Source organism: Somniosus microcephalus, chromosome 13 (assembly GCF_052327205.1).
Source record: "Somniosus microcephalus isolate GS21.2 chromosome 13, FLI_Smic_1.0, whole genome shotgun sequence".
NCBI classification, from domain to species: Eukaryota; Metazoa; Chordata; class Chondrichthyes; order Squaliformes; family Somniosidae; genus Somniosus; species Somniosus microcephalus.
The window spans coordinates 6090578-6118464 of NC_140999.1; the positions used below are offsets into that span (position 1 = coordinate 6090578).

Genomic DNA, 27887 nt, shown 5'->3' on the forward strand with positions numbered 1-27887 from the left:
TGTTTCCCCTGGCTGGGGAGTCTAGAACTAGGGTCAGTCTCAGAATAACGGGTCGGCCATTTAGGACTGAGATGAGGAGGAATTTCTTCACTCAAAGGGTTGTGAATCTTTGGAATTCTCTACCCCAGAGGGCTGTGGAGGCTCAGTCGTTGAGTATATTCAAGGCCGAGATCGCTAGATTTTTGGACTCATGGGGAATCAAGGGATATGGAGATCGGGCAGGAAAGTGGAGTTGAGGCCGAAGATCAGCCATAATCTTATTGAATGGCCTACCCCTGCTCCTAATTCTTATCAACTTGTGTTCTTAAACCTGAAAAGATTCGATCATTCCCAGCGTTGGAGGTTTTCCCTCTGATCTCCAGCAGGGGGCAGAGTGTCACCCAAGAGCTGTTGATTCTGGATTTTTGACACCAGCTGGTGGAATTCATTGAACCTACAGCACAGAAACAGGCCATGCTGTGCACATGGTGCATACTGTATATCAATGATTTAGACTTCAATGTAGGGGGCATGATTAAGAAGTTTGCAGATGATACAAAAATTGCTCGTGCGGTTGATAGTGAGGAAGAAAGCTGCAGACTGCAGGAAGATGTCAATGGACTGGTCAGATGGGCAGAAAAGTGGCAAATGGAATTCAACCTGGAGAAGTGTGAGGTAATGCATTTGGGGAGGGCTAACAAGGCAAGGGAATACACAATAAATGGTAGGACACTGAGAAGTGTAGAGGATCAGAGGGACCTTGGAGTGCATGTCCACAGATCCCTGAAGGTAGCAGGACAGGTAGATAAGGTGGTTAAGAAGGCCTTCGGGATACTTGCCTTTGTTAGCTGAGGCATAGAATACAAGAGCAGGGAGGTTATGCTTGAACTGTATAAAACACTAGTTAGGCCACAGCTAGAATACTGTGTACAGTTCTGGTCACCACATTACAGGAAAGATGTGATTGCACTAGAGAGGGTGCAGAGGAGATTTACGAGGATGTTGCCAGGACCGGAGAATTTTAGCTATGAGGAAAGATTGGACAGGCTGGGGTTGTTTTCTTTGGAACAGAGGAGGCTGAGGGGAGATTTAATTGAGGTGTATAAAATTATGAGGGGCCTAGATAGAGTGGATAGGAAGGACCTATTTTCCTTAGCAGAGAGGTCAATAACCAGGGGGCAGAGATTTAAAGTAATTGGTAGAAGGATTAGAGGGGAGTTGAGGAGAACTTTTTTCACCCAGAGGGTGGTGGGGGTCTGGAACTCACTGCCTGAAAGGGTGGGAGAGGCAGAAACCCTCATCACATTTAAAAAGTACTTGGATATGCACTTGAAGTGCCGTAACCTGCAGTGCTACAGACCGAGAGCTGGAAAGTGGGATTAGGCCGGATAGCTCTTTTTTTGACCAGCGCACACACGATGGGCCGAATGGCCTCCTTCTGTGCCATAAATTTCTATGATTCTATGAATTGAGCCGACAATAAACTAGCCCAGGCCCAGGGGGCACGACATACCTTCTCTCCCTGTTCCACTTGAAGAGCTTATAGTAGCCAAAGATTAAAACTCCGATTCCAATCCCAAACATGCTGTAACCTATCGGGTATAAACACACAGATGGTAACCGTGGCGTATAAACAGAAAATGCTGGAAATACTCAGCTGGTCAGGCAGCATCTGTGGAGAGAGAAACAGATGACCTGTCGTCAGAATTGGACAAAGTTCGAGATGTAACAGGTTTGAAGCAAGTACAGGGGTAGGGAGAGGGGGAGGGGAGGAAAGAACAAAAGGGAAAGCAGAAGATATTAAAAGACAAAAGGGATGATGGTGCAAAGCAGATGGTGGTAATGGGACAGGTAGAGACAAAAGATGGGTCTAGAGGAGGTGTAAATGGGAATAGCAGAATCATCAACAGCTGCTGTCCGAAAAAATGGGAGTGGTGGTTATGGTCTGAAATTGTTGAACTCCATGTTGAGTTTGGAAGGCTGTAAAGTGCCGAATCGAAAGATGAGGTGCTGTTCCTCGAGCCTCATTGGAACAGTGTGAGAGGCCGAGGACAGAGAGGTCAGAGTGGGAGTAGGGCGAAGAATTAAAATTACAGGCGACCAGAAGCTCGGAGTCGCGCTTACTGACTGAACGGAGGCGTTCCGCAAAGCGGTCATCCAATCTGCGTCGGGTCTCCCCAGTGTAGGCGGGACCACATCGTGAGCAGCGAGTACTACATTAAAGGATATACAAGTAAACTGCGGCAACACTCCTCGCCAGTAATGCACAGATTAGCAAGCTCGCATCAGAAAATTAAGTTGAACGAAATCATTTCCTGTCGAGACTCTGTTTAAAAAAAAGTTATTCCTTGGGATGTGGAGTCACTGGCAAGGCCAGCATTTAGCACCCATCCCTAGTTACTCTGGATACAACCGAGTGACTCGCTGGGCCACTTCAGAGGGGCAGTTAGGAGCCAACCATGTTGGTGTCGGACTGGAGTCACACATAGGCCCAGATGGGTAAGGACGGCAGGTTTCCTTCCCGAAAGGACATCAGTGAACCAGTTGGGTTTTTAACGACAATCTGACAGCTTCATGGTCACTCTTACTGAGATCAGCTTTTTATTTCCAGATTTTTAAAACTTAAATTCAAATTCTCAAGCTGTCATGGTGGGATTGGAACTCACGTTCTCTGGATTACTCGTCCAGTAATAGAAACGCTGCATTATTGGACCTATGTTCAAAACACAAGAGAAGAAAACTAAAATTTGAATCTTTACTAGAGATGACTCCAGGCCGGCATTCCACCTTCCAGCCTCCGTAATCTTGAGCTCATCCGAAACTCTGCTGCCCGTGTCCTAACTCGCCCCGAGTCCCGTTCACCCATCACCCCTGTGCTCGCTGACCTACACTGGCACCCGGTCCAGCAACGCCTCGATTTTAAAATTCTCATCCTTGTTTTCAAATCCCTCCATGGCCTCGCCCCCTCCCTATCTCTGTAATTTTCTCCAGTCCTACAGCCTTCCAAGATCTCTGCGCTCCTCCAATTCTGGCCTCTTGAGCATCCCCGATTTCCATCACTCCACCATTGGCGGCCGTGCCTTCAGCTGCCTGGGCCCCGAGCTCTGGAATTCCCTCCCTAAACCTCTCCGCCTCTCCTCCTTTAAAATGCTCCTTAAAACCTACCTCTTTGACCAGCTTTTGGTCACCTGTCCTAATATCTCATGTGACTCGGTCAAGCTTTGTTTGAGAACGCTCCTGTGAAGCACCTTGGGACTTTTACTACGTTAAAGGCACTATATAAATGCAAGTTGTTGCTGTTGTCACTGCAGAGATTGCGATAGTTGTGTCCAGCAACACTAAGTCAACAAGTAATGAAAATCAGAGTGCTCCACGGACTACGCTCACGGGACATCCAACTTCCCCGCGACCCCCCCACCCCCCAGACAAAAACGTTGATCTGCAGACTCCCTAAAATCCCTTCACAAAACCTCACTGGGGGGAGGGGGGGTCACAGATCCCACTCTGAATACCAATTGTTCACAAAGAAAGAACTTGCATTTCTACAGCGCCTTTCACAGCCTCAGGACGTCCCAAAGTGCTTCACAGCCAATTCTGAAGGCCAAGAAATGTGTGTGTGTACGTGTCTGTAACTGTGTGCTTTTTTGCAATGTAATTCAGGTCAATTACAGTCATCACAGCCCAGTCAAATGTCACTCATGAGGAGAGTTGGACCCCAAACTAGGGGCCATCAATAGAAGATCGTCACTAATAAATCCAATAAGGAATTCAGGAGAAACTTCTTTCCCCAGAGAGTGGTGAGAATGTGGAACTCGCTACCACAGATTTGGCCATTCAAAATGGGGACACATGGGTAAACCACTTTGAAAAATTATACCAGAAAAACACACTAAGACCAGAGCAACACCAAATATGCAAAAAACTGGAAAAGCTAGAAATGGCCATAAAAGATAACCAAAACCCGCTAGACGCCATAATAACAGAAAAAGAACTTCTTGAAAAACTCAAGGACCTGCGACCAGGAAAAGCCTGCGGGACAGACGGCATACTAAACGAGATGATTAAACACACAGACAACAAAATGAGACTGGCTATCCTAAAACTCTTCAACTTGGTTCTGAGTGTCGGTTATTTCCCTGATATCTGGAACAAAGGACTCATAACGCCCATATACAAAAGTGGGGACAAAATCGACCCAAACAACTATCGAGGCATCTGTGTAAACAGTAACCTGGGGAAGGTATTCTGTAGCATCATAAACAAAAGACTTATAAACTTCCTTGAGGAGCACAATGTCTTGAGTAAAAGCCAAATTGGATTCCTGCCAAACTATAGAACATCCGATCATATCTTCACCCTACAGACCCTAATTGACAAACACGTTCACCATAACAAAAGCAAAATCTACGCATGATTTCCAGAAAGCTTTCGACTCCATCTGGCATGACGGTTTATTCCTGAAACTTATCGAAAGCGGGGTAGGAGGGAAAACATATGATGTAATTAAATCAATGTATACAAACAACAAATGTGCAGTTAAAATTGGAGACAAACAAACAAAATACTTCCCACAGGGGCGGGGGGTGATGCAGGGCTCGCCAATCTCACCGGCACTCTTTAATATTTACATAAATGGATTGGCAAAACTACTTGAACAATCTACAGCACCCGGCCTCACCCTATATGAATCCAAGGTTAAATTCCTCCTCTATGCAGACGACCTGGTTCTGCTGTCACCAACTAAAGAGGGTCTACAGCAGAACCTGGACCTGCTGGAGTCGTACTGCCAGACTTGGGCCCTGACAATAAATCCCCAAAAAACCAAAGTCCTTGTGTTCCAGCAAAGATCCAAACATCAGGGACCCAAAATAAATTTCACAGTAGGAACCAAAATTGAACAAACCACTAACTACACATACTTGGGCTTAAAAATCAGTTCTACGGGAAACTTCAAACTGGCTGTGAATGAACTGAAAGAGAAAGCAAGAAGGGCTTTCTATGCCATCAAAAAATCAATCCAAATAGAAATCCCAATTAGCATTTGGCTCAAAATTTTCAAATCAGTAATTGAACCAATTGCACTCTATGGCAGTGAAGTATGGGGACCGCTAACACAACAAGAATTCGCAAAATGGGACAAACACCCAATTGAGATCCTACATGCAGAATTCTGTAAAAGTATCCTCCGGACTCAAAGGAAAACAGTAAACAATGCATGCAGGGCGGAACTAGGCCAATATCCATTAATAATCACTATCCAAAAAAGAGCCACCAAATCACTACGACGCCCTGAAATGCCAAGAGCTGACCATAAAGAAGAATACCCTCAGTCAACTAGTCCTGGGACTCAGTGAAGTAACTACTAACAATACTAACAATAACCAGCCCCAGGACAGTGACAGGGTAACACAAAGAATTCGACCCAACACAATCGTCGCTAAGCAAAAGGAAAAATATCTGACATATTGGGCAGAAACAACAAAAACCCAAAGCAAACTCAATTGCTACTTGGCCCTAAACAGACAATATAACATAGCTGATTACCTGACCATGGTAAAGGATAACAAACTGAGAAGAACCTTGACAAGGTACAGACTTAGCGAACATAGCCTAGCGATCGAAAAAGGCAGACACAGGCAGACCAGGCTGCCAAGAGAAGACAGGATATGCTCTCACTGCAGTCAGGGAGTAGTGGAGACAGAGATACACTTCCTCACAGCCTGTGGAAAATATCAGGGCATCAGGGAGAATTTCTACCAAAAATTGTCACAAATATGCCCTGAATTCAGAAATCTGAATGACAACCAAAAACTCCCATTCCTACTGGGAGAGGAGAGAAGCTGTGTAACACTGGCGGCACACTATGTTACAGCTTGCCATGAACAGAGGGACAACCAGTAAACTAAGAAATGAATATATATAAACAATGCGAATGTATATTTATACACTCAGGGATATACCTGTTTATACACTGTATGAATAGAACTGCGTTTATGTGCTCAACCATAAATGTATTTTGATGCTTTGGCAACATAAGATGTAACTTATCATGCCAATAAAGCGATTTGTATTGTGAATTGTGAATTGAGTGGTTGAGGCGAACAGCATGAATGCATTTAAGGGGAAGCTGGATAAACACATGAGGGAGAAAGGAATAGAAGGATATTCTGATAGGGTTAGAGAGCACTAAAGTAAGAAATAGTAAGTTATTAGGTGGGGTCAAACTAAGAGAGAATACAGGATGGTCTAAGATGGGTTTACAGTGTATGTCTGTGAACACACGAAGCGTAGTAAACAAGGTAAGTGAGCTGCAGGCACAAATAGCCACATGGGAATATGATGTTGTGGCAATAACTGAGACCTGGCTCAAAAAAGGTCAGGATTGGGTATTAAATATTCCTGGTTATAAAGTGTTCAGGAAAGATAGGAAAAGGAAGATAGGAGGTGGTGAGGCAGTATTGGTCAAGGAGAATGTTACAGTGCTGGAGAGGGAGGATGCCCTGGAGGGGTCAAGGACAGAATCTATATGGCTAGAGTTGAGAAATAGAAGTGCCATTACACTAGGTGTATTCTATAGGCCGCCAAATAGTGAGAAAGATATGGAAGAGCAAATTTGTAGAAATTACAGAGAGGTGCAAGAACTATAGAGTAGTGATAATGGAGGTCTTCAACTGTTGAAACGGATTTTTTGGTCCTCAATCTGGTTCAGTACAAACACTGAGTCGAATACTGGTTTAGTTCAACAGTTGTTTTATTCTGTCGTCCCGGGAGACTTACTCTGATACAGCACAGTTCTGACTCCAGCAGAGTCTCGACAGGTTCCACCAGAGCAAGCAATCTTTCATACTGTGGGTCACATTATTATACTTTACTTTTGAAAAGACATTAACACATCTTACAGTCTGCACCAATCCCGAGCTGGGCACGTACACATTTAAATTGATTTCCTGGCCTGGCAGTTTGAAATAAAGAAGTCACATTTCATTGAATGGTTTATAGTTTAGGAAATATGCGGGTAATGGTTTCACGATCACCTAATCAGTATGGTAATGCGTTTTCAATAATGGTAATGTGTTTTCTGATCGCCTATTGTCTGTATATCCTCTGCACTCCGCCCTACACTGTTTCCACCAGCAAGGTGTGACATCGTGGGTGCCAGCCATATTAGCAGCCACAGATCAGTTTAGCTTTTCCCGAGTTAACATGATCATCTCTTACAATATGCAAGTGACTCAGCGATGTCGACATTGCACCACCATTTTAGGCTAACAGGGTCCTCCATTTTAGGTTGGCAGGGTCCTTGGCCATGCGGAGCGAGTTGTTACCTTATTTTTGCATTCTATATTCTCATTCCCCCCTTTTATCATTCCATGATAACCATCTAAGGTACCCAGTGATTCTGGGCTTCATCCTACTGGTCCATCTCTACTTTATTGAGTCTATTATACTCCTTCTCCATTAATTCCTTCTCGACTTGCTCCTTTAACATCTCACTCGCTTCACCCTCTATATTTAGTAATTCAATTTCTTCTTCTGATGATTTCCTTTTTTAATAGTCCATTACAGAAGTCCCATTTAGTCACGTTCCAGGATCCGAAAGCTTTAAGATTCTTGTCTTTGCACTGGAGAATATCTCTTCGGCACATTTCTTCAGTCGATTGAACGCCCCGCCCGCGAGCAGGATAACGCTCAGAAGCAGTAATAAGGTCCTCATCTTGATCCTCCGTGATCAATCAATGCGACTTATTAGTTATTAATCTGGAAAACAAACTGCTTACACAAGATCCAAAGTTAAAAACTTAAAGCTAAAATTTTAAAAATTAAAAATTAGAAATCGTATAATAAGTATAATAAAAGTAGGATTTTGGCAGGCCAAAACAATCCAAACACAACACCAGACCTCGTAAAACTGCAGTCACCTTTATCAAGGCCGAGCGTGAGTTCTGTAGTCTCTTATCAATTAAAATAAAATTAATGATTGTTCGTAAAATCTACTCTATACTGTACTGAAATCTACTGATTATCTCCCCCCCCTTTTGATTGGTTTCTCCAATCAATTTACAATGGTGGAAGTGCACCCATGCGCTTCTTCCCTCGACCTTAGCTGCAGTCGGGGTTGTTAGTAAGACCTGATATGGAACTTCCCACCTTGGATCTAGACTTTTACGAGTCCAGTTCTTAACCATCACATACGAACCTGGTTCAATTTTTAGAGAACCAGATAAGTCAGGAAGTTCACCATATGCAGCACGGACTTGTGAATGCAGCCCACGTAAAACCTTAGTAAGAGCCAAGACATAGGTCGTCATTTCTTCAGTCATATGGTGAAAATGCACCGTTGTAGCAGCATTTTGGTTCCAGGGAGTCTTGAGTGGTTTACCATAGATAATCTCAGCAGGGGTAAGTCGTGCTTTACCCGCGGGTGTGGTGCGGATCTGAAAGAGAGCCACAGGAAGCAATTTCAACCAGGTTAAGCCGGTTTCGGCTACCAGTTTAGCAAGTTTGTTCTTCAGAGTCTGATTGGTTCTTTCGACAAGTCCTGCAGCCTGTGGTCGATAAGCACAATGCAATTGCTGATGAATGTTCAACTGGCTACAAAGTTCCTTGTTCACTTTGGCAGTGAAGTGAGGACCGTTGTCAGAACTTAACCGAGTTGGAATACCATACCGAGGTATGATCTCTCTCAGCAATACCTTAACAACAGTAGAGGCTTTATTGTCTGTGGTTGGATATGCCTCGATCCATTTACTAAATACATCTACAATGACAAGTACGTATTTGTAACACTGACATCTTTCCAACTCAATGTAGTCCATTTGCAGGGTCTCAAAGGGACCCTCAGGTAAAGGGGTTTTTCCCCATTCGCAAGACACTCCCTTTCCAGGGTTGTGTTGTTGACAAGTCAGGCATCGATCGCTAATGTTCTGTGCTATTGCTTGAAGCCTTGGATGCCACCAAGTACTTAGAAGCACATCACTCACTGCCCTGGCACCACAATGAGTTGCAAAGTGTACACATTCAATAACCCAAAGAGCTAACTCATCAGACATGCAAGTCTGTTCCGCGGGAGTAGTCCAGAGTTTTGATAAAGGGTTATATACACATCCCGATTCTCTCCATAAATGCTTATCACTATCAGGAGCGTCCTCCTGCAACTTAATCACCTCTTGGATGGTTGGCATTAGTTTTTCCGAGGTAGACTGATTCTTGTTGGAATTTTTAGTCTGCCTCATAATTCGGGGCACAATCATTTGGTGACTCCTAGAAGCAATTTTGGCCGCCTCATCAGCGCGGCGGTTTCCTATATCTACCGGGTTTTGGCCAGTGGTATGGGCAGAGCATTTAATCACAGCTATCTGTTTGGGGAGTAAAAGGGCTTGCAGGAGGTCTGAAACTAACTGACGGTGAGAGATCGGACTGCCCGAGGAGGTTAGAAATCCTCTATTTTTCCACAATTGTCCAAAGTCGTGAACTACTCCAAAGGCATATCTAGAGTCTGTATATACATTGATTCGTAATCCTTCTCCCAAAGTACAAGCTCGTATGAGTGCAAACAGTTCGGCTTGCTGGGCAGAAAAAGGGGATTCAAAGGCTGCTGATTCTAAGGTGACACCTTCCTGATTTACAATTGCATAACCAGAAATTCGTTTTCCCATGTCATCAATTGAAGAACTGCCATCCGTATACATGGTAATACCGGGATCCGTAATAGGAGTGTCAAACAAATCAGGTCGGACTGAGGTATCATCCTTAATGAGGTGTAAGCAATCATGGCTTGGTTCATCACTCTCGGAAGGCGGGTTTGCAATGAAACTGGCAGGGTTGATAGTGCTACAGTGTTTAAATGTAAGCCTAGGATTGTTCAGTAAGTATATTTCATACTTATTTTGCCTGGCGGTAGTCAGGTGTTGGGTCTGCAATTGCCCCAGTAACGCAGTGACTGAGTGACAGCTATACACAGTAATATCCTGTTGAAGTGTCATGTTAGCGGCTGACTGTAGACTGTTGTAGACGGCTGTAAGGATCTGGGTGCAATAGGGATGTCCTAAAGCTACCGGATCCATTTTTGATGAATAATAAGCTACCGGTCGATGCTTATCTCCATGCTTCTGGGTCAGGACTGCTGTTGAGCAATCGTTCATTACTGTGCAGTATAACTGGAATGGTCTATCGTACAGGGGTCGTCCCAGGGCTGGTGCTTGGACCAGATCCTGTTTTAATTCCTCAAATGCCTGCTGTGCCTCTAGTTCCAGCTCAAACTCTCCCTCTTTAGCCGTGTAGGGAGTCAGATGTTTGGTTAATACTGCAATATTAGGTATCCACTGTCGACAATAATTAACCATTCCCAGCCACTGTCTGACTTGTTTGGCCGTTTTAGGGGCTGGTGTCTCGCATATTGGCTGTATTCTACTGGTTTCCAGACTGCGGTTCTCTGCTGATAACATAACTCCAAGAAATTTAACTGTCTTCTTAGCCACTAGTACTTTAGCTGGAGATACCACATATCCCAATTCTGAGAGATAGTTCAACAACTGAATAGTGTCCTCTCTGTTACTTAGCTCATCAGGGCTGGCAATGAGAAGGTCATCCACATACTGGATCAGATTAGAGCCACGATTTAATGTCAGTGTCTGTAATTGCTGTTGAAGGCACCGCGAAAACAGGGTGGGTGAATTCACAAAGCCCTGGGGTAATCGAGTCCACGTATACTGCTGGCCATTGTACGTGAAGGCAAAAAGGTATTGGCTAGTAGCGGCCAGTGGCAGGGAGAAAAAGGCATGCTGGAGGTCGACTACCGCAAAAACTTTAGCATCAGCAGGTATCGAGGCCAAGATGTGTGCTGGATTAGGTACCAGTGCATGAAGTGGCTGAACAATTGCATTTATTGTTCGTAAATCCTGCACTAGGCGATACTGGTCAGGCTTACCAGTTTTCGGAACAGCTAGGATGGGTGTATTACAACTGGATTGGCATGTTACCAAAATCCCCTGCTCCAACAATCCCTTAATGAGTCTGTCTATACTCGGAATAGCTTGCTGCTTCTAAGGGTATTGTCGTACCGTTGGCAAGGTCACATTTTCCTTCACTGGGATCTCGATGGGTTGTATGCCGGTTAGACCTACATGCGTTGGGTCTTCGGCCCATACCTGGGGATTCACATACTCCAGTATATCTTTCCCTACATGACGATGCACCACTGTCAGGCTAGGCTCAGGGTTTTGGTAAAATTGGACCATCAGACCTCCGGGTAACTGTTGCGGCTGGTGGCATTCAGGGTTTGCCTGATCGATTGCTCGTTTTACCATGGGCCCCAAATCTTTGGCGTGGAAAGACTGGTTAACTTCCCGCGTGATATGAGGGGCCACTGTCGAAGGCTGCTTCCACAAGTGTAAGGGGACCTGCACAAACTCTGCTTTTCCCTCAGGTCCAGTTACTACAGCCTTGAGGTAGATTGTCCATTCCGTACCTTCCTGATTTTTAAAATACTCCTCAAGGGTCCTATCCTTTCCACTTCGATCATATGCCAGTGTCACATGATAGGAGGATGCATTGAGGTCGAGTGACCACCATTGAGGTGTAGTCGAAACATAACATTGCCTTTTATTTGCCCAATGTCCGATTGCTATTCCTTCATCACCACAATCAAGTTTGAGTTGGAATGCACATAGTAAGTCTCTGGCCATTAAATTGCAGTCCAAGCCGGTAGTTATTACAAATTGGTGGGTCGCAGATTGATTTTTGTAGGTCACCTGAACTGGTTCTGACATAGCATACTTGGTCCTTTGACCTTGGAAGCCTGATAATTCCTGGGTCTTGTTGGATCGGGGAAGTTTAAGGTCCGATTGGACAGAGGACATGGCGGCTCCAGTGTCTACTAAAAAGGGGTACCATTGATCCTGGATTTGCAACATTAATAAGGGTTCTTGGGCCGACTGTGAACTGCTGGTCACTAGATTAGCTAGTCAATTCTGTGGGAATGGATTATTCTGGGAGAAATTGGTATATCCTCCCCTGCCTCTAGGTCCTCCTCCGTTTCTTCTCCATCCTCCCCTGCCTCTCCTAGGTGGGTCTCCAGAGGCTAAGGATGGGCAGTCTCTGACCCAATGTCCATCCTTTCCACAGTTATAACACTGCCCTTGTCTTTGACCTTGGTATCCCCGTCCTTGTCCTCTACCCCTTCCTCTACCTCCGTAATTCTGTTGTGGAGTGGCGTAGGGTTGGCCGTATGCAGTAGCATTGAAGCCGTTTGGATGAGGGTAATATCCATAATTCTGAGAGTCTACCCCTCCAGGGTTACAGTATTGAGGTTCCATCTGATACCCTGTTTTGTCTATCGTGTGTGGTTGAATTGGGACTTCCTTCACGACATATTCTGTTTTTACTGTCTTCTGGGGTTGGTTCTCCGAACCTTTACTCTCTTGCCAATGATACTTTACGGCTCTAGCCATTTGAGTTGGAGTATTTTCTGCCCAGTTCATATTATTGGTTTTAACGGCTGTCGCCACAGCAGCCGGGAGACAGTTCATCAGAATGGCGCAGAATTGGGGTGAATTGGCTCCTGCTTGGTAATTGGTGTCCCCTGACTGTCCCTGATAAACCTCACAGAATCTTTCCAAAAATTCCTCAGGTCCCTCATCTTTCTTTGGCTTAGTATCTAGGACATTAGATATATTGATAGGTTTTTGGAGTGTAGCATTGAGTGCTGCAAACATGCGTCGCTCCCTATCAGCTGTGAGGGCGTGGACGGCCTCTAAAGCGGCATGATTAGGGTGAGTCAGGCGTTCCAAAAATCTAGTGTGTTCGGAAGGAGTTAAAACTTGTTGAATCAAAGCCCATAGATCTCGGGAGTCTGCATTGTACACCTGTATCGTGGTTCGAAGAAAGTCCACAAACCTAGCCGGCGCCTTTTTCCTGTCTGGCATACCGGTTAGGATAGCCATTATCTCATTAGGTTTCCAAGGGAAAAATACATCTATGGTGGGGTTGGCTGCGGCAGCCGCTGCATTCGGGTTTGGCATTGTTCTTACCGGCAGATTTCTGGGCGTTCGTTTTGGTTTAGTAAGGCTAATTTCGGGTTCTGAGTCGGAACTGTTTAAGGGTGAAAGGTTGTCTTCAGAATCAGTAAGGTCACTACATGAGTCAGTGTCATCTGCTTTTGCTGGTTTATGTTGTACTAATTGTCTGGGTCTACGTTTCTTCTTCTGCCAATTCAGACTAGGGGTATTCCCCGGTTTCACGTCTTTCTTGGGATTTGTTGGATCTTTCGATCGGGTTCGACAAGCAACAGGGTCTATATAAACATCAGAAATCGGCGTGATTGGGGAGTGGCTTGGGACAGTAAGGGAGGGTGTCGGTGGACTGGTAACGGACGTAATAGGGATCAAGCCAGTCTGATTTGTAAGAGGTTGGTCGGGATAAATGTTATTATATTGGGGTGGCTGAGGAGGTGGCGCGGTAGGAGTTCTAATTGTCCAATTGTTTAAGTCCTCATCTGTTCCGTCTCCCTCTTTCAACCTAAGGCCAACCATTGAACTACGTAGTTCATTTTTATCCTTTTTATCTGGCGCCATTTCAGATTTTGACCTTTTCTCATGTGCACATTCTTTCTTAAGTATTTCAATGGGTTTAGGATTCCCTCCTTCAGTTAGCTTTATTCCTAACTTAACAGCATTCTCTTGCCAGCTGGCTAATAGGGAACTGTCTTTAATTTATTGGCAATACTGTCGCCAGAGTCCAATTAATTTCTTAGTCTTACTTCCCATATTCTTTTTCCAAATCACTTCTTGAGCTTGTTTAACCGTTTCTAAGCTTTTGGGACCCCCTAGTGGCCATTGTTCGCTGCCTAACTTTTTATTTAAACCCCCTGAGAGTTGTCTCAATTGTTGGGCTTTGTCCGGGTATTTGTCACATAAGGTTTGTAAGGCACTGCCCTCATCACTTGTGGTATCTAGGTAATTACCCATGGTTCTCTTACACTAAGGGTTCTTTTTCAGGATTCGAGTTACTTTTTGCACGTGTCTTATATATTTCACGGATACCGGCACACAAAATGAAACGCAACACTACAATACTTACAATACTTAGACTTAACAAAAACACAGTACAACACTTAGACTTAACAAAAACACAGTGAGTCGTCTATAGTCAAATAGTAATTTTAGCCTCTGTCACCGCCTGGTACAGGTATTCTTAGCCTCTGTCACCACCTGGTACAGGTATTCTTAGCCTAATTATTCAAATCGTAAATTTAGCCTCTGTCACCGCCTGGTACAGGTATTCTTAGCCTAATTATTTTACTTATACGACCCTTATCTTGCACTCCCCGAGTACAAGTTGCTATAGCTCTAGAGTCCCCGACTCTCTCTTTTTACTTTCTTTCAAGTATTCCTTTTCTCTTTCTTTAAAATCACTTATCTACTTTTTAGTCCAATCGGAGCCTGAGCGGGCCAAGTGAAATACGAGGCCGGCGCTTTACCCGACTTGGATACTTATTTCCTAAGTTTACACAGTATTCGCCAGATTGACCCAGATCTCGTCGGGACACCACACAAGAATTAGCGAGTGGCAAAACTTTTATCGGACTTACGGATCAGAGGAAAACCGAAGTGGTAAATTTAAACATACTCACTCCGGGGGCCCATTTCCTCCTCTCACGTCCAAAACTAGTTCGGCTCTTAATTTCGCGAATTCTCGGTGATCGTCCGTTGAGATCCCACTTCTGACACCAAATGTTGAAACGGATTTTTTGGTCCTCAATCTGGTTCAGTACAAACACTGAGTCGAATACTGGTTTAGTTCAACAGTTGTTTTATTCTGTCGTCCCGGGAGACTTACTCTGATACAGCACAGTTCTGACTCCAGCAGAGTCTCGACAGGTTCCACCAGAGCAAGCAATCTTTCATACTGTGGGTCACATTATTATACTTTACTTTTGAAAAGACATTAACACATCTTACAGTCTGCACCAATCCCGAGCTGGGCACGTACACATTTAAATTGATTTCCTGGCCTGGCAGTTTGAAATAAAGAAGTCACATTTCATTGAATGGTTTATAGTTTAGGAAATATGCGGGTAATGGTTTCACGATCACCTAATCAGTATGGTAATGCGTTTTCAATAATGGTAATGTGTTTTCTGATCGCCTATTGTCTGTATATCCTCTGCACTCCGCCCTACACTGTTTCCACCAGCAAGGTGTGACATCGTGGGTGCCAGCCATATTAGCAGCCACAGATCAGTTTAGCTTTTCCCGAGTTAACATGATCATCTCTTACAATATGCAAGTGACTCAGCGATGTCGACATTGCACCACCATTTTAGGCTAACAGGGTCCTCCATTTTAGGTTGGCAGGGTCCTTGGCCATGCGGAGCGAGTTGTTACCTTATTTTTGCATTCTATATTCTCACAACTATCCTAATATAGACTGGGATCGTAATAGTGTAAAGGGCAGAGAAGGGGAAGAATTTCTGAAGTGTGTTCAGAAGAACTTTCTTGATCAGTATGTTTCCGGCCCAACGAGGGAGGAGACATTGCTGGATCTGGTTCTGGGGAATGAGGTGGGTCAAGTGGAGCAAGTGTCAGGAGGTGAACATTTAGGGAACAGTGATCATAGTATCATAAGGTTTGCTTAGCTATGGAAAAGGACAGGGAGCAATCTAGAGTAAAAATGTTTAACTGGGGGAAGGCCAAATTCAGTGGGATGAGAACGGATCTTGCCCGAGTAAACTGGAATCGAAGATTGGCAGGCAAACTGTAATGGAACAATGGGCTGTCTTTAAAGAGGAAATAGTTCAGGTACATTCCCACTAGGGGGAAAGGCAGGGCAACTAAAGTCAGGGCTCCCTGGATGACGAAACAGATCGAGAACATGATGAAGCAGAAAAAGAGTACGTATGACAGATGTCAGGTTGCAAATACAACTGAGAATCAGGCTATATATAGAAAGATGTAAGAAGTCACACAACACCAGGTTATAGTCCAACAGTTTTATTTGAAATCACAAGCTTTCGGAGCGCTGCTCCTTCGTCAGATGAATTGGAGAGATGCATAAAGACACAGCTTATATAGTCAGAGAATAATGCCAGGTGATTACAGGTAATCTTTCTAACTGCCATTTATCACACCTCGGCAGAGAGATAATCACAGCAATCAAAGGTGTAAATGGTGTCCAACAGGTCAGTCAGGAAAACATTACATCAAAGAACAATGAGGTGGGGTCACAAGGGGTCAAATGTTGCAGATGCTGGGGTCTGTATGAAAAACAAAAAACAGACAAAAAAAACATTTTTTTTGCTGGAAATCACAGCAGGTCTGGCCACATCTGTGTAGAGAGAACAAGCCAACGACGACTCGAGTCTGGATGACCCTACGTCAGGTGGGGTTACATGTAGCGTGACATGAACCCAAGATCCCGGTTGAGGCCATCCTCATGAGTGCGGAACTTGGCTATCAGTTTCTGCTCGATGATTTTGCGTTGTTGTGTGCCTCGAAGGCCGCCTTGGAGAATGCTTACCCGAAGATCGGAGGCTGAATGTCCTTGACTGCTGAAGTGTTCCCCGACTGGGAGGGAACACTCCTGCCTGGCGATTGTTGCGTGGTGTCCGTTCATCCGTTGTCGCAATGTCTGCATGGTCTCGCCGATGTACCATGCTCCGGGGCATCCTTTCCTGCAACGTATGAGGTAGACAACGTTGGCCGAGTCACATGAGTATGTACCACGTACCTGGTGGGTGGTGTCCTCACGTGTGATGATGGTATCTGTGTTGATGATCTGGCATGTCTTGGAGGTTGCTGTGGCAGGGTTGTGTGGTGTCGTGGTCGCTGTTCTCCTGAAAGCTGGGTAATTTGCTGCGAACGATGGTCTGTTTGAGGTTAGGTGGCTGTTTGAATGCGAGTAGTGGAGGCGTGGGGATGGCCTTAGCGAGGTGTTTGTCGTCATCGATGACATGTTGAAGGCTGCGAAGAACATGGCGTAGTTTCTCCGCTCCGGGGAAGTACTGGACGACGAAGGGTACTCTGTTGGTTGTGTCCCGTGTTTGTCTTCTGAGGAAGTCTATGCGATTTTTTGCTGTGGCCCATCGGAACTGTCGATCGACGAGTCGAGCGTCATATCCCGTTCTTACGAGGGCGTCTTTCAGCGTCTGCAGGTGTCCATCGCGTTCCTCCTCGTCTGAGCAGATCCTGTGTATTCGCAGGGCTTGTCCATAGGGGATGGCTTCTTTAACGTGGTTAGGGTGGAAGCTGGAGAAGTGGATCATCCTCGAGTCGTCGTTGGCTTGTTCTCTCTACACAGATGCGGCCGGACCTGCTGTGATTTCCAGCAAAAAAAATGTTTTTTGTCTGTTTTTTGTTTTTCATACAGACCCCAGCATCTGCAACATTTGACCCCTTGTGACCCCACCTCATTGTTCTTTGATGTAATGTTTTCCTGACTGACCTGTTTGGACACCATTCACACCTTTGATTGCTGTGATTATCTCTCTGCCGAGGTGTGATAAATGGCAGTTAGAAAGATTACCTGTAAACATCTGACATTATTCTCTGACTATATAAGCTGTGTCTTTATGCATCTCTCCACTTCACCTGACGAAGGAGCAGCGCTCCGAAAGCTTGTGATTTCAAATAAAACTGTTGGACTATAACCTGGTGTTGTGTGACTTCTTACATTTGTCCACCCCAGTCCAACACCGGCATCTCCACACCATATATAGAAAGGTCAGAGGAGAAGTGAAAAAGAAAATAAGAGGGGCAAAGAGAGGGTATGAGAATAGAATGGCAGCCAACATAAAAGGTAATCCAAAAGTATTCTGTAGCCATATAAATAGCAAATGAGTAGCAAGAGGAGGGATGGGGCCAATTAGGCACCAAAAAGACCTGTGCATGGAGGCAGAGGGTATGGCTGAGGTACTAAACAAGTCCTTTGCATCTATCTTCACCAAGAGGATGCTGCCATATACATGGTGAAGGAGGTGGTAGTGGAGATACTTGATGTGATAAAAATTGATAGAGGTATAAGAAGGGCTGGCTGTATTTAAAGTAGATAAATCCCCAGGAGCGGATGGGATGTATCCGAGGATGCGGAGGGAATTGAGGGAGGAACTCGCGGAGGTACTGGCCATAATCTCCCAATCCTCCATAGATACGGGAGTGGTGCCAGAGGACTGGAGAATTGCAAATGTTACACCATTGTTCAAAAAACAGTGTAAAGATAAGCCCAGCAACTACAGACCAGTCAGTTTAACCTCAGTAGTGGGGAAGCTTTTAGAAACAGTAATCAGGGGCAAAATTAACAGTCACTTGGATAGGTGTGGATTAATTAAGGAAAGCCAGCACGGATTTGTTAAAGGCAAATCGTGTTTAACTAACTTGATCAAGTTTTTTGATGAGGTAACAGAGAGGGTTGGATGAGGGTAATACGGTTAAGAACATAACATAACATAAGAAATAGGAGCAGGAGTAGGCCAATCGGCCTCTCGAGCCTGCTCCGCCATTCAATAAGATCATGGCTGATCTGATCCTAACCTCAAATCTACTTCCACTCTCCATCCCACCCGAACCCATTTGATCTCCCGGGAGAGGTGAAAAACCAGATAAAAAACCCAATGGCCAATTTGGGAGAAAAAATCTGGGGAAAATCTGGTTGATGTGGTGTACATGGATTTCCAAAAGGCGTTCAACAAAGTGTCACATAATAGGCTTGCCAGCAAAGTTGAAGCCCATGGAATAAAGGGGACAGTGGCAGCACGGATACGAAATTGGCTAAGTGACAGGAAACAGAGAGTAGTGGTGAACGGTTGTTTTTCGGACTGGAGGAAGGTACACAGTGGTGTTCCCCAGGGGTCGGTACTAGGACCACTGCTTATCTTGATATATATTAATGACTTGGACGTGGGTGTACAGGGCACAATTTCAACATTTGCAGGTGACAAAACTTGGAAGTATAGTGAACAGTGAGGAGGAGAGTGATAACTTCAAGAAGACACAGACAGGCTGGTGGAATGGGCGGACATGTGGCAGATGAAATTTAACGCAGAAAAGTGTGAAGTGATACATTTTGGTAGAAAGAAATGAGGAGAGGAAATATAAACTAAAGAGTACAATCCTAAAGGGGCTGCACGAACAGAGAGACCTGGGGGTACGTGTGCACAAATTGTTGAAGGTGGCAGGGCAGGTTGAGAAAGCAGATAAAAAGGGTTACGGGATCCTGGGCTTCATAAATAGAGGTATATAGAGTACAAAGGTGTGTAAATTATGGTGAACCTGTAGAAAACACTGGTTCGGCCCCAACTGGAGTACTGTGTCCAATTCTGGGCACGGCACTTTAGGAAGGGTGTGAAGGCCTTAGAGAAGGTGCAGGAAAGATTTACGAGAATGATTCCAGGAATGAGGGACTTCAGTTACGTGGATAGACTGGAGAAGCTGGGATTGTTCTCCTTGGAGCAGAGAAGATTGAGAGGAGATTTGATAGAGGTGTTCAAAATCATGAGGGGTCTGGACAGAGTCGATAGAAACTGTTCCCATTGGTGGAAGGGTCGAGAACCAGAGGACACAGATTTAAGGTGATTGGCAAAAGAACCAAAGGTGACGTAAGAAAAAACATTTTTACGCAGCGAGTGGTTAGGATCTGAAATGCACTGCCTGAGAGGGCGGTGGAGGCAGATTCAATCACGGCTTTCAAAAGGGAGTTGGGTAAGTATCTGAAGGAAAAAGATTTGCAGGGCGACGGGGGAAAGGGCGGGGGAGTGGGACTAGCCGAGAGTCGGCACGGGCTCGACGGGCCGAATGGCCTTCCTCCGTGCTGTAACCATGCTATGATTCTAGATGAAGAGGGTGGGAGGAGGCTCGAGTGAAGCATAAACACCGGCACGGACCAGTTGGGCCGAATGGCCCGTTTCTCTGCTGTACTCTATGTAATTTAAAGAGGAAAAATACAATTGCTGGAACTGTGAAGCATCTGAAATAGAGGGTCAATGTTTTGGGTGGGACGTTTCATCTGTTCTCATTCACCCCTAATTGTCTCTTAATTGCTGCTGAGCCTGGTGCAAGTTTCCAATCCTAAATCACTTACTTCTTAAAATAAACTACTCCACCTGTTTACATTTTTTGGCAATCTTTGCATCTTACAGCAACAGATATCCCCCTGATTTCCCTAATGTTCTGCCGCTGCTGTTTAATAACAAGCAAACAAACACTGGGACAATTTAAAAGTGTAGCACAGGAAACTTTCTGGTATCCGACACCGACGAGACCAAGCTGGTGCCGTACCATCAAAACTGCCGTAGAAACCAGCGCTAATGTTAAAACATATACAGAGCTTTAGAGCTCCGTGTGAATCAACAAACCCTGTTGCAGCTTCAAAACAGTCGGCCGCAGCTTAAAAGCATCTCTGTAGCTAAGCAACAGCTTCAGCTAGACCTTGCAGAGCCTGACTGGAAAAAAAAAAGCAACGAGAAGTAAAAAAACGTATAGGAAACGGCTCCTGAATTTTGCCGGTAGATAGAGCTTTCCGGACATTTAACCTCCGGTTAAAACAAAAGTTTCCTGCATTTGTACAGATTTTCTTCGTCACATCTATTCAAATGAGACGTTAAACCGAGGCCCCGTCTGCTCTCTCAGGTGGGCGTAAAAGATCCCGTGGCCACTATTTCGAAGAAGAGCAGGGGCGTTCTCCCCGGTGTCCTGGGCCAATACTTATCCCTCAACCAACATCACTGGAAAAGGAATGATCTGAATCAATGTTCCCTTTAAGCTGCGTGGCGCTCTGGAACTCCTGCACAGCCGGATCACCAGCTTTTAAATGCAGAAACCGCGCACGGGCATATTTTTGAATGGGTCGCACGGCCCAGTGAAGGGGCTACGCAGCCCACAAAAAAATTAGAGGGAACATTGATCTGATTATCACATTGCTGTTTGTGGGAGCTTGCTGTGCGCAAATGAGCTGCTGCGTTTCCGACATTACAACAGTGACTGCACTTTAAAAAGTACTTCATTGGCTGTAAAGCGCTTTGAGACGTTCTGAGGTCATGAAAGGCGCTATAGAAATGCAAGTCTTTCTTCTTTCATCGTTCATTTACAATCCTTTGCTTCCAGTAACACCATCACCTCCAACCTCTCTCAGTTGGAACTTATCTGATCTCTTATTTCCAACTCGCTCTCAATTCTCAACAACCATCCTCACTTTTTTTTACCTCATTACTTAGCTTCTTGGTGCATTGTGTGTCAAACAAAATAATTGATAGGTTTGTGACAACCGTAAGTTCCCAGGGGCTTAAAGCAGCTCCTGAATCCCCAGGAAATGTGGTCACTCTTCTGGCACTTGGTGAAATCTTCGTCCTCGGAAATTTTCCTCGGAAGATCTGCCATTTTATCAATACTATTACAGTCAGTTCTCCTTTAAACTTTCCTCTTGAGGCCCCCAATCTCCAAATGTCCTGTCCTGCATGGTCTGCTGCCCCCCTGCATTAAGATCACGATTCAATGCACCGTCTACAACAACAATCTTGCATTTATCCAACATCTTTAAAGTAGAAAATTGTCCTCGGCACTTCAGAGGTCTCATTTAGTCCCAGAACCTCAAAACATTAGCAAGGGGAAGCTAGGTAAACACGAGGGGAAAGGAATAGAAGGATATGGCAATAAGTTTAGATGAAGTAAGGGTGGGAGGAGGCTTGTGTGGATGCATTGGTTGTCATGTTCCAAAATTCCATAGATTCCAGAACGGTTCCTGCGGATTGGAAGGTAGTAAATGTAACCCCATTATTTAAGAAAGGAGGGAGAGAGAAAATGGGGAACTACAGACCAGTTAGCCTGGCATCAGTAGTAGGAAAAATGCTAGAATCTAATATTAAGGACGTGGTAACAGGGCACTTAGAAAATAATAGGATTGGGCAGAGTCAGCACGGATTTATGAAATGGAAATCGTGTTTCACGAATCTGTTAGAGTTTTTTGAGGTTGTAACTAGCAGAATAGATAAGGGGGATCCAGTGGATGTGGTATATTTGGATTTTCAGAAGGCATTCGATAAGGTACCACACAAGAGGTTATTAAGAACATAAGAAATAGGAGCAGGAGTCGGCCATTCGGCCCCTTGAGCCTGCTCCGCCATTCAATAAGATCATGGCTGATCCAATTTTGGCCTCAATTCCACTTTCCCACCCGCTCCCCATAACCCTCGACTGCCCTGTAGTTCAAAAATCTGTCTATCTCAGCCCTGAACCTATTCACTGACTCCGCCTCCACAGCGCTCTGGGGTAGAGAATTCCAAAGATTCAGGACCCTCAGAGAAGAAATTCCTCCTCATCTCCGTCTTAAATGGGCGACCCTTTATTCTGAAACTATGCCTAGTTCTAGATTCCCCCACGAGGGGAAACATCCTCTCAGCATCTACCCTGTCAAGCCACCTCAGAATCTTATATGTTTCAATAAGATCATCTCTCATTCGTCTAAACTCCAATGAGTATAGGCCCAACCTGCTCAACCTTTCCTCATAAGACAACCCCTTCATCTCCGGAATCAACCTCGTGAACCTTCTCTGAACTGCCTCCAATGCAAGTATATCCTTCCTTAAATAAGGAGACCAAAACTGTACGCAGTTCTCAAGGTGTGGTCTCACCAACGCCCTGTACAGTTGTAGCAGGACTTCCCTACTTTTATACTCCATCCCCCTTGCAATAAAGGCCAACATTCCATTTGCCTTCCTAATTACTTGCTGTACCTGCATGCTAACTTTGTGTTTCATGTACAAGGACCCCCAGATCCCTCTGTACCGCAGCATTTTGTAATCTCTCTCCATTTAAATAATATTTCGCTTTTTAATTCTTCCTACCAAAGTGGATAACCTCACATTTTCCCACATTATACTCCATCTGCCAAATTTTTGCCCACTCACTGAACCTATCTATATCCCTTTGCAGACACTTTGTGTCCTCCTCACAACTTGCTTTCCCACCTATCTTTGTATCATCAACAAATTTGGCTCCAGTACACTCGGTCCCTTCATCCAAGTCATTAATATAGATTGTAAATAGTTGAGGCCCCAGCACTGATCCCTGCGGCACCCCACTAGTTACAGTTTGCCAACCTGAAAATGACCCATTTATCCCGACTCTCTGCTTTCTGTTAGTTAGCCAATCCTCTATCCATGCTAATATATTACCCCCAACCCCATGAGCTCTTATCTTGTGCAGTAACCTTTTATGTGGCACCTTATCGAATGCCTTCTGGAAATCCAAATACACTACATCTACTGGTTCCCCTTTATCCACCCTGTTCGTTACATCCTCAAAGAACACTAATAAATTTGTCAAACACGATTTCCCTTTCATAAAGCCATGTTGACTCTGCTTGATTGTATTATGATTTTCTAAATGTCCTGCGACTACCTCCTTAATAATGGATTCCAGCATTTTCCCAACGACAGATGTTAGGCTAACTGGTCGATAGTTTCCTGCTTTCTGTCTCCCTCCTTTCTTGACTAGGGGCGCTACATTTGCAGTTTTCCAAACCGCTGGGACCTCTCCAGAGTCCAGAGAATTTTGGTAGATTACAACCAATGCATCCACTATCTCTGCAGCCACTTCTTTTAAGACCTTAGGATGCAGGTCATCAGGTCCAGGGGACTTGTCAGCCTTTAGTCCCATTAGTTTCCCTAGTACTTTTTCTCTAGTGAAAGTGATTGTTTTAAGTTCCTCCCTCCCTATAGCCCCTTGATTATCTACTATTATTATTGGGATGCTTTTAGTGTCTTCTACCATGAAGACCGATACAAAATATTTATTCAAAGTCTCTGCCATTTCCCGGTTTCCCATTATTAATTCCCCAGTCTCATCCTCTAAGGGACCAACGTTTACTTTAGCTACTCTCTTCCTTTTTATATACCTGTAGAAGTTCTTACTGTCTGTTTATATATTTCTTACTAGTTTACTCTCATAATCTATCTTCTCCCTCTATTTTTTTTTTAGTCATCCTTTGCTGGTTTCTAAAAATTTCCCAATCCTCTGGCCTACCAATAATCTTCGCAACATTGTATGCCTTTTCTTTCAATTTGATACCATCCTAACTTCCTCGGATGGTGCATCCTTCTCAGTCTCTCTCTCTCACTGGAATAAACCTTTGCTGAAAGTTATGAAATATCTCCTTAAATGTCTGCCACTGCTTATCTACCATCTTACCCTTTAACCTATTTTCCCAGTCCACTTTAGCCAACTCTGTCTTCATACCTTTGTAATTGCCTTTATTTAAGTTTAAGACACTAGTTTCAGTGCCAAGTTTCTCACAAACAAAATTAGGGCTCATGGGATTGGGGGCAATATACTAGCACGAGTTGAGGATTGGTTAACGGACACAAAACAGAGTAGGAATAAATAGGTCATTTTCGGGTTGGCAGACTGTATCTAGTGGGGTACCGCAAGGATCAGTGCTTGGGCCTCCGCTAATCACAATCTATATCAATGATATGGAGATGTAATATATCCAAGTTTGCTGATGATACAAAGCTGGGTGGGAATGTAGAAGGGTTTCGACCCGAAACGTTGACTCTGTTTCTCTCTCCACGGATGTTGCCTGGCCTGCTGAGTTTTTCCAGCATTTTCTGTTGTTATTTGGGTGGGAATGTAAGTTGTGAGGAGGATGCAAACAAGCTTCAAGGGGATATAGACAAGCTAAGTGAGTGGGCAAGAACATGACAAATGGAATACAATATAATATAGTGTCACCCGTGGCTCAGTGGGTAGCACACTTGCCCCTGAGTCAGAAGGTTGTGGGTTCAGGTCCCACTCCAGGGACTTGAGCACATAAAGCTAGGCCGACACTCCCAGTGCAGTGCTGAGGGCCTGTCTGCTCTCTCAGGTGGACGTAAAAGATCCCATGGCAATATTTCGAAGAGGAGCAGGGGAGTTATCTCTCAATCAACATAACAAAAATAGACGACAACCAGTTGAGCTACAATAGAGCCAATGAGCTGGAAGACCTTCAAGGACCTAGGCACCACTTGAGTGTTTTTTTGGGGGCATCATTGTAGAGAAGGGTGAGACTGAATGAAGAGTTGAGATGTTCCTCTCTCCACCCTACCTGACAGGCCCCTCCGGGGAATGCTCCTCTTGTAGTCCACAGGCCCATAGCCCCCAGGAGGCGGCAAGTCCTGCTTCACCTTGGCGGCCTCCATTTTCCCAGGACCGGCCTCCACTTCCGGCCCCCCGCCGCGCAACCGAACCTTGCTAACCGGAAGTCCCGCCCTCTGCCGCTGATTGGCTCCGCTGGCGAAACTGTCAATCACCCAGCGCCAGCAGGTTTGGTGTGGTCACCCACTTTTTTTTTTGCTCCTCAAGCAACTTCTTAAAGCAGAGTGGTGCCAAATTCTTTCGTCTTGTTATTTGCTCCAGTGATTCATGCTCCGTTTACAATCTATTGCATTTCACTCAATGCAGCATTTTTTCCTGGGTTATTGTGTTCTGGGAACCTGCAAACATTTTAGTCTGCAGACAGAAATAAATGCAATCTTTCGAATAAAGTGCGAGTTGAGTTGTTGCACTGATGTTCCTCGAAAACACAATGTTATTGTGGCGTACTTCTCCAAATACGTATTTATGATAAAATCCATGGCTAAAAATGTTCCTTTTTTTCCAAAAGCAAAATACTGCGGATGCTGGAAATCTGAAATAAAAACAAAATACTGGAAACTCTCAGCAGGTCAGGCAGCATCTGTGGAGAGAGAAACAGAGTAAATAAATGTTTTAGGTTGATGACCTTTTGTCAGAACTCTGCAGAAATGTTCTTTTTCTATTTGTTCTCAGGATGTGGGTGACAATGGCAAGGCCAGCATTTATTGGCCATCTCTATAAAAGAAAGACTTGCATTTCTATAGCACCTTTCATGACCACCAGCTCAAAGCACTTTACAGCCAATGAAGTACTTTTGAAGTGGAGTCACTGTTGTAATGTGGGAAAAACGGCAGTCAATTTGCGCACAGCAAGCTCCCACAAACAGCAATGTGATAATGACCAGATCATCTGTTTTAGTGTTGTTGGTTGAGGGATAAATAGTGGCCAAAACACCAGGGATAACTCCCATGCTCTTCTTCGAAATAGTGCCACGGGATCTTTTACGTCCACCTGAGAGAGCAGACGGAGCCTCGGTTTAATGTCTCATCCGAAAGACGACACCTCCGACAGTGCAGCACTGTAAGCCTAGAGAAGGTGGTGCACCTTCTTGAACTGCTGTAAAATTTGTGGTGATAAGAGTATTCCCCCAATGGTGTTAGGTAGAGATATTAACCCAGCGACAATCTAATTTGATAGCTCAGTTTGGCAAATACACTGCCTACATTGCAACAGTGACACCTTCAAATGTAATTCATTGGCTGTAGAGCACTTTGCAACGTCCTCAGGTCTGAAAGGTGCTATCTTTGTCAGTGTGGGACCAAGCCACATGGCAGAAAGGTCTCAGATCTGATCCTTGGTCTGTGCTGCGTTAGCTGAGCTGAAGCTACCTCAGCACCCACGATAGAGGGAGAGGGGTAGGGGGAGGGATTCCCAATCCGAACTACTAGCCAATGGCTTTGTGCAAAATTGGCTTCCACATTTCCTACATTACAATAGTTACTACACTTCAAAAGCACTTCATTGGCTGTAATGCACTTTGGGACATCCTGAGGTCGTGAAAGACGCTGTATAAACTCTTCAGCTAGTCCCTCTCCCCCGCCCTTTCCCCGTAGCCCTGCAATTTTTTTTCCTTCAGGTACTTATCCCAATTCCCTTTTGAAAGCCACGATTGAATCTGCCTCCACCACCCTTTCAGGCAGTGCATTCCAGATCCTAACCACTCACTGCATAAAAAAGTTTTCCCTCATGTTGCCATTGGATGCATTAACCCCATTGAATGCACTAACCCCACTGAATGCACTAACCCCACTGAATACAATAACCCCACTGAATGCACTAACCCCACTGAATGCACTAACCCCACTGAATGCAATAACCCCACTGAATGCAATAACCCCACTGAATGCACTAACCCCACTGAATACAATAACCCCATTGAATGCACTAACCCCACTGAATGCAATAACCCCACTGAATGCACTAACCCCACTGAATGCACGAACCCCATTTGGGTGCATTGAATGCACTAACCCCATTGAATGCCTTGAATGCACTAACCCCACTGAATGCCTTGAATGCACTAACCCCACTGAATGCCTTGAATGCACTAACCCCACTGAATGCCTTGAATGCACTAACCCCACTGACAGCATTGAATGCACTAACTCCACTGATTGCATTGAATGCAATTACCCCACTGAATGTACTAACCCCACTGATTACACTGAATGCACGAACCCCACTGATTATACTGAATGCACGAACCCCACTGATTACACTGAATGCACTAACCCCACTGATTACACTGAATGTACTAACTCCACTGATTGCATTGAATGCACTAACCCCACTGATTACATTGAATGTACTCACCCCACTGATTACACTGAATGCACGAACCCCACTGATTACACTGAATGCACTTTTGTTAATTTAAAGTCAATTTGTTTTTGTCTTTAATCAAAAGAGTATACTGAATGCACTAACCCCACTGAATGCACCAACTCCATTGATTACACTGAATGCACTTTTGTTAATTTAAAGTCAATTTGTTTTTGTATTTAATCAAAAGAGTACACTGAATGCACCAACTCCACTGATTACACTGAATGCACTAACCCCATTGAATGCACCAACTCCACTGATTACACTGAATGCACTAACCGCATTGAACGCAATGAGTTAGTTGCGCCCTGCTGATTTCTGTAGGGACCTGGCTGAGCCAGCTGCTCGGTGACGTCACGGGCCCGCCCCCGCCCCCCCGGGGGGGGGGGGCCCAGCTCTCGGAGCGGGGCCCGAGCTCTCGCG

The 27887-nt window shown here is 44.8% G+C and overlaps 1 protein-coding gene across 1 annotated transcript in view; it reads right to left on the minus strand.

Annotated features, from left to right (window-relative positions):
* ndufa13 (NADH:ubiquinone oxidoreductase subunit A13) overlaps nucleotides 1–25209 on the minus strand; it is a 31273-nt gene extending 6064 nt beyond the window's left edge. Inside the window, exons 1-2 of the mRNA XM_086004403.1 lie at nucleotides 25051–25209; nucleotides 1493–1571 (exon numbers count right to left, since the gene is read on the minus strand). Coding sequence (XP_085860529.1) covers nucleotides 1493–1571; nucleotides 25051–25144 — 173 coding nt within the window. The 5' untranslated portion in view covers nucleotides 25145–25209. The remainder of the gene's footprint in view (nucleotides 1–1492; nucleotides 1572–25050) is intronic.
* Between the last annotated feature and the right edge of the window lie 2678 nt (nucleotides 25210–27887).